The following is a 7,655-nucleotide window of genomic DNA, read 5'->3' as shown; positions in this document are numbered from 1 at the left end:
GTTTTTCTCCGGTACCGGGAACCGAACTCACGACCTTGCGCTTGCCAGGCAGGCGCTTTTGCCGCTGAGCTAAATCCCCAGCCCCAGTTCTACTCAGGTTTACAGTACTATTTCACTATTCCTCAGTGTTGGCAAAAGGGTTTTAAAGAAAGTCTGAAGAGAAACCCTTGAGGAATATTGTCCTTAAGAGGACAAAGAAGAAAGTCCAAAACCAAAATTAAAAAAAATTGAGGAAGCTGGGGACTGTCAGACCTGAAGAGTCACATCAAAGATGGGCTCATCATGGGTAACGACTTTTCTTCCACAGAAAATATCACTTCTTTTCCTCAAAATTTATTTTCAATTTGCATTTTGTTCTCGAAAATGGTTCCCCTTCTTTTTACTATAACTTATTAAAAAATCATGTAGAACTGCTGTGAACTCTTCCAATTTTGCAACTTCACGATCACCCTCCACAAAGTTGAGCTAGTCTTTGTGCAGAAGTCATTAAAATGTGTTCAGCGTTTCTGTGTAAGTGCTTCAATATGTACTAAAAGTGTCACTGGGGTTCCTTTTATCAAGCTGAAGGTCCTTGTCTTTGTCACAGTGGAGCCATTCTTCACAGAGAGAGCAGCTTCCATCAGACTACTTTGAGCATGGAAGTTAGAATCGTCTTTTTCTAAATGCAATGGATTCTCTCCTGGTTATTTACCCCAGTCTCCATCACTGAACTGTTCTGCGTTCCTAAAGAACTCAATTTATTTGGAAGTTCTTGTAAAGTCAGTGCTTGGTTTTAGAACCATCTCCAAAATATTCTCCCCACCTTTTTCACACGGAAGAGCTGGCTCATCACCATAGAAGTGTAACAATCGTGCTAAGTTATGGCCTTTCTAGAATCATGGTCCTCAAGTGGACATATAAACCCCTCATTTGGATCAGTGTCCACCCAGCTAGCATCCAGGTTGTCCCTTTGAGAATTCTGTGGTGAGTGTCTTAAGTTTTCCCCTGCAGTGATCTCAAAAGGAGGACTTTCTTGAGCTCTGTCTATTCCCTAAACTCCAGGCTCACATTTACAAATGTCTTAGTCTCTTTCACGTCAGACTCTCCTCCCAGGATCTGAAGACATTTCATCAGAATGCGGTGGTACTGACGGTAAAGTGTCCACATTGGAAAATTGTAGGTCTCGAAGTGAGTAAAGCCATTGCACTGGCTCAGGCTGAGAAATCACGTCATGAATTAACATGTCTGGAATCTCGTCACTTGAACTGTGACCCAGGGATTTGGACAAGCTTAGTGGATTCTCAGATTCATTAGCGTTAGAGGAACTTTCCAGATGATTCTTACACAAACCAGAGTCTGGACCAGAAATGAGATTTTCAAAATGATCTTCCTGAGTGTTGTATTTCCCAGGAATCTTCTCGCAGGAGCTCTTGTCCTCAAAACTTTCTCCTGGCATCGCACTGTCCTTGTACACCACAAAGTCCTCACCCTGTAGGGGCTCAGAGGCCCCACAGCTCTCCCCTTCGCCAGGTATTTCTTCTCCAGTCACTTCCCTTGCACTGTCTGAGCCCTCTGAACTGAGGGTAAACAAAGACCCTTCATCAGAATCGTAGTCACTCTCCATACTGTACTGAGGGTGAGGAGGGGCATCTTTCTGTGCTGGCCACTCAGCAGTGACATTGGGGCCACTGCCCCACCTTGGTGGAAGGGCTGATGGATCCACGTGTCCTGTATCACTGTGTGTGACCACCTTACCAAAAGCTGGCAGCTCTCCTTCAGCACCAGCCTCCCAGAGTCCTGGCTGCTGCGTGCCCAGGAAGCTGTTGGAATGGCTCACTGGTGTTCCCATAGAGGATTCCATCTGCGAGCCCTGAGTTTCCAAAGGTGACTGGTTAGGGCCCCCTACTTCCTTACTCTCTCCAGCCCTCAGTTCTTTTGTGTGTGTGGGCATTTCTCTTGACAACGATGGATCTATTTCATTCATATCATTACAGGTGAAGCCGGAGAAAGTAGACAGAGTTGGTAATGTGCCATCTGCAGAAGAGATGCTCACTGAACACTCACTGGGAGAGTATTCTGGGGCCACAGTTTCATAATCTAATTCATTGAGAATGTCATTCCTATATATGTGGCCCTGTGCTGCTGAACTTAGTTGACTATTACCAGCATCTGATTGTTTGTGGGGAGCAGAATGAGCTACACTGCCATTTAAAAGCACCCTATCATATCTACTTCCTGCCCTCTGGTTGTCCCTGAGTTGTTCCGAGTTCTGACTGCCGGGCTCCTTTCTGCTGCTTCCTGAATGTCTATCAAGAATGACAGTGGCATATGGGACTGGCTCTGGTGCCAAGAAAGGATCCTCGTTCTCATAGAGGCCTGGACGATGAAAAGCTTGGTGCAGACCCGCCCCTGGGCGCTGCATGCTCCCTGTAGCTTCAACTCCATCGTAGAAGCCCTCGTTTGTGTGGGCATCATCTGAGCCACGGCTTTTGTTCCTTGTGTTCCGGCATCTCAGCCACAGTTTGTCAATATAGGGCCTTGTGAAAGCCCCCAAGCAGAAAGCCACGATGAATGTGATGAACACAGACAGGCAGACAGCCAAGGCGAGGTCCTGGGGTTCCTCCTCGCTCCCGCCTGCGGCCTGCAGGTCTCGGACATCTCTGAGCCCTCGTGGTGGCTGTCCCTGAACTGCCATGGGGTCAGTGCACGTGTGTGTCTCCTCCTGGATGGAAAAGTGTATGTGGGTTCCTCCCTGGGGTCTCTGATTGCTCCCTGTGAGGTTTTTCTTCTGGTTTAGAGTAATGCAAGGGAAGTGAGTCTCCCTAGAAATTCTGCTTGTGGGAATCTCCAGATGTGCTTCCTTATTCCCTGAAAATGGGAGATAAAAACCATATAGTGAGAGAACAGAAGCAGACTGCAGGGATTTCAAAGTCCTCCTCAGTCCTTGTCTAGCTATACTTTCAAGTAGCTCTTACATGGCAACAAATATCATTTATCCACTCATCTGCCTGTCCACCCATCCTTTCATTCTCGCCTCATCATTTATTCTCGTACGGACGTCTACGGCTCTGTGGATTTACACATGAGTGTCTGGTGTCTGGGGCAGGCATGCTGCTAGGCCAGACTGCTGCTCAGGGGAGGAAGGAGCCGGACTGGGGCACCGCATCACCTTTCCTCCATGCCCTAACTATTCACATGTCCTGGACTACTCCAACCCTCCTTCATCCCCAGTGCTGGTAAGCAGCAAAAATATTCACTTGCTCTTCTGTTTCCTGGCATTTTGCCTTCCCCACTCAGAATGCCAGTTGTATAAAGTCGTGAAACAAGTGTGGCTGACGATGTTCAGACCTCCTCTGCCTTTCCTGGGTTTCTTCTAAACCTGGAAAGCAGGGCAGGAGTCTACTTTAATGGCAATCCTGATTAGGACAGAGTCCAGGGCTCAAATTTTTTTAATCTTTTTTTTTCAACATAGTTAACAGTGGGAATAAAGACCCAACTTCCCAGAATGTTTAACCTCAGTAACATTCTCATATGGCAGAGGGTCAAGGAACAAATCAAAGGAAGTAGAGGGTCAAGGAACGAATCAAAGGAAAATATACTTTTGAAATGTGTGTTTGTGTATGTACAGTACCATACAGTTAAGCAAACCTTTATGATAATGTTTCAGATTTTCCTTTTTTTGTGGTACTGGGGATTGATCTCAGAGCCTTGTGCATGCTAGGCAAACACTCTACCACTGAGCTACATCCCCAGCCCTTTGTTTCAGATTTTAAAAGCTCTTTCTTTACTCAGTTGTTAAGAATTGGGGTAAAACTGTGCCCTTTTGAGGCTTCAGAGCAAAATTTCCTTCTAGTGAAATTTCTGTTCTTGACTAAATCTAATGATTTTGAGGTATGAGCTATGTTTCACTGACCACAGGAAAAAAGTCATTAAAGAACTGCAGCAAACAGTAAGGCACCCATGGCAATTCTCTGACACAGCCCCAGGCCGCTTAATGTCAGGGGTCACACTCCTGCTTTTAGAGGGACTGTCACTGTTTCAAAGGAAGCTAAATTTTTAAGGTGCATATTTCAGTTCAAGTGAAACCATTTCAGAGAAGAGAAGAACTACTAACTTACCTACAGATTTATTGCAAATTGTATCCCATTCTTCCCTCCGGGATTTAGAGATGAAACTCTGGAAGACCGCCAGGCCACTGTCACACTGCCATGGGCTGACAGACAAATCAACCTCCAAATGGGGACACTCGAGAGCAGTGACTGTCACTGATAGCCGTGGTCAAAGCATTGCTGCTGAGGTCTACAACCTGCTTGAGAAGAATCAAATTTAGGATAGTTTGCAAACAAAGACACCTAGAGATAATGCAAACAAGTTACAGAAAGATTTTGTTTATGTGTCTATGGAAGTAGTGCGGCTTGAAAGCCAGGCAACACTGGGTTTATGTTTATGTCTCTGCTCTACTCCTAAGTCTCCGCATGTCCGGCAAATTGTTTACTTTCCGTTAGCCCACCTCCCAGGGTTGTAAGAATTAAGGAACATGAAAGCTTTAAGCATGGTGTCTGCATGAGATGTGACACAATGAATGTTTAAATTTTAAAAAATTATTACAGACTGCCATTAATGCACCTCAAAACCCACCCCCGCCTTTCCCATCATTCTTGCCACCTTCTGAAGCCGTTCTGGAATCCTCTTTTATGAATGTCTTTTGTGGTGGTGTTGTGCCTGCCTCAATATCCTGAGCTGACTCAAAACGTTCATCTTTCACGGTCACTTTGACTTTGTAGAAGAGCCAGAATTGCATTGATGAGTGAGGTGGATGAGGACACACGGTAACGTTTTTATTTGACAGAAATTACCATAATGGATTTTTTTATCATACCTCATCTTAGATGCCCCTTTTCCTTTCTTTCTTTCCTATGAGTTGTGCTTTGCTGTTAAATAAAACCTAGATTCTTAGGCTATCAAGATCTAGAATTGGATACAGGTCTAGAATTTCTAGCAACACTGTAATTGTGAAAGTAGCAGAGATGCTGGATGGTGAAGACAGAATACCTGCGGCTGAGTACACATAGAAAAGTGGGATCTTTTGCTTCAAATATTCTTTTAATAATAGTAGTACATTTCTTTGCATCCATGGCTATTCAATACCTAATTGTGTAATTAGAAGTGCAGGGTGCGATCAGGAACCAAAAAAGATACAGTGACTCTAGAGACACAGAACAAGATCTGTTGAAGTTAGACACGACAGTGACAGGTACAGCCGGGACAGCACAGTCAGGTGTACCTCCAGCTACTGTTTGCACAACCTGGCTGTATACCAACCTGCTGCTATTTTAGGTATACTATCTTTAATCCTCTCAACAACTTTTCATTTTTCTCTTTTTTTTTTTTTACGGAGAAGAAAGCTGGGATTAGCTACACAATATATCCCACATAAATGTTGTCCTAGTTACTTTTTCTTGTTGTGGAACAAAAACACCCAATACCCAAAGTTAGAGGTGGGAAGGTTAATTTAGCTCAGTTTGTAGAAGTTTTAGTCCATAATTGGATGGTTCCAAGGCAGGGAGGCAGGGCAGGAGGGAATTGCAGAGAAACAGTTCATGGTGGGCAGAAGGTAGCAAAGCAAGCAAAGTGAATAAACTACAAGTAACTAGCAGCAATCCTCTTTCTGTTCCTTATGTGGTACCCAGGCTACCCACCTGCAGGGAGATGGCACTGACATCCTTAACGTCTAGCATCCTTACTCTCACACTGGTTCATAAATCAACATTGCCGAAGTTCCTCTGTGCTGCCTCATAGCCCTAGACACTTTGGTCTGTCCTCCTCCACCCTCCCTGATCCAGTAGAACCCTGCTCCAGCATGTCAACCAGGACGTAGCCAGCTCTGGAGTCCAGGCTAAAGGCTAGCTCTTAAACATTTTGAATATAGCCTCTGGGAGAATATGTTTCTTTTTACAGAGAATATTCCTGTATGTTTTAATATGCAGGCATATGGGTCTAGGACAAAAAAGTGCAATGCAAGACACCAATATGAAACAAGATCTAGTTTCCTTACCATTTTCATGATACCTGCATGGCCTATTTAGGGATGTGAACTCATGGTTCCTAAAATATCTCAGTGTTGGGGCTGGGGATTTAGCTCAGCGGCACAGCACCTGCCTGGCCAGCGTGAGGTCGTGAGTTCGATTCCTGGTACCAGAACACAAAACAAAACAAAACAAAAATCTCAGTCTTAAACTGAATTGAATAGGAGCTTAGTGGAGGGGGAGAGCTCATGATTAGCTGTGAAATGGAGGGAAGAAATTATTTCCAAACTCCTACTCAATTTTGTGCAAATATCTCCTTTTAATCTTTACAGAGTTGTGGGGGTTATCATTCTACAAAAAACACCTGATTTGGTGTAGCAAGGTTAGAACTTGTCCAGAGACATAGTAGGTAGAGCTGGGATCAAAACCCAGCTTTCAAAACGATTATCCTTTAACCATGTCCATTGTTTAATTGAAAGCATAAAAAGACATGAGCAGACCTTGAAAAAGAACTTGAGCTAGAAGACAGAGAACAGGACTCTAGGCAGAGGGAAGTTCTGAGGTGCAGAATTCATAATGAAATTACCAAATTAGGGGTTGTCTAGCTATTCCGCATGTGCCGTGGAGTTAATAGGGATCTATGGAAGGACACAAGAGACTGAATTTTTGCTCATCTTTGTGACTGATATTAATCAGTAAGGTCTCCACATCTCTGTTATCTTCCTTAAAAATTGTTTCTCACAGCTGGAATTGAGATCGATCTTTGATTACAATGATCTTCAAACATTTTGACCCTACTGGAAGCCAAGCCTCATAGTGTGGATTACGGTTCAGGGAATATTTGTGCTCTTGTGAACAGAATATGCTTCTCTGCAACACTGAGTTGACTCTGACCATATGACCTGCTTTGGACAATGGGATGTTAGCAGAGGTGTCAGAGCAGAGGTTTCAAATGTGCCTGCATGGCAGGACTTGCTCTCTTGGCTTCTGCCAGAGCTGTGAAACATGGCTTGGCAGGCTGCTGTCCAAGCGAGGGACACGTGCCACTGACTTGGAGCCATTGTGTAATCTTCCAGATGAGAGGTACAACCCCTTGAGGTGTCACCACCGACTACAGCAGACAGAGCTGCTTTTGGCTGGCATGTTGCTTTTCTTATTTACAGAATCCAGTCCTATAGTGAGGTCAGCTTTTGGTGACTGCAGGTGAATCATGCTGGAGTGTTTTCTAAGCGCTCACGTATTTGTGAGTGGGCTGACGCTGGAATGAACTGCAGCCAAGCTGTTAATTGGCCAGAATAAAATGTGGTTTGCCAGTGTGGTTTGCAGAAAACCCAGGGCATTACACCCATCTAGTTCTGGAAGGGTTGCGGTTGGGGTACTCTGCCACCGAGACTTTAGGAGAGGAGCTCCTAACCCAGGTGGATCCCAAGGATCAACCACACACAGTAAAGGCTGGGGATATAGCTCAGTGGCATAAGCAGCTGCCTGGCAGGTGCAAGGTCCTGAGTTCAATTCCTGATACCAAAAAAGAAAAAAAAAAAAAAACTATACACAGTACATACAATAAAATAAATTCCCCCCCAAAAATAAAAAAATAAAAAAAAAAAATAAATTCCAGTTGGATTAAAAGCACAGGATCAGGAAAAAGTT

General features: G+C 44.4%; 1 protein-coding gene across 1 annotated transcript; it reads right to left on the bottom strand.

Moving 5' to 3' along the window:
* Nucleotides 1-313: 313 nt before the first annotated feature.
* Nucleotides 314-4,351, bottom strand: Lrrc66 (leucine rich repeat containing 66; the record flags this gene model as incomplete). Its single annotated transcript, XM_005415352.2, is given in 3 exon segments — nucleotides 314-2,847; nucleotides 4,098-4,246; nucleotides 4,248-4,351. Coding segments are annotated over 3 exon segments (2,025 nt in total), but the record flags the coding sequence as incomplete, so codon positions are not given.
* Between the last annotated feature and the right edge of the window lie 3,304 nt (nucleotides 4,352-7,655).

This window comes from Chinchilla lanigera, unplaced genomic scaffold (genome assembly GCF_000276665.1).
Source record: "Chinchilla lanigera isolate Chin_1 unplaced genomic scaffold, ChiLan1.0 scaffold00046, whole genome shotgun sequence".
Classification (NCBI taxonomy): domain Eukaryota; kingdom Metazoa; phylum Chordata; class Mammalia; order Rodentia; family Chinchillidae; genus Chinchilla; species Chinchilla lanigera.
This window is presented reverse-complemented; position numbering and strand designations above follow the sequence as displayed.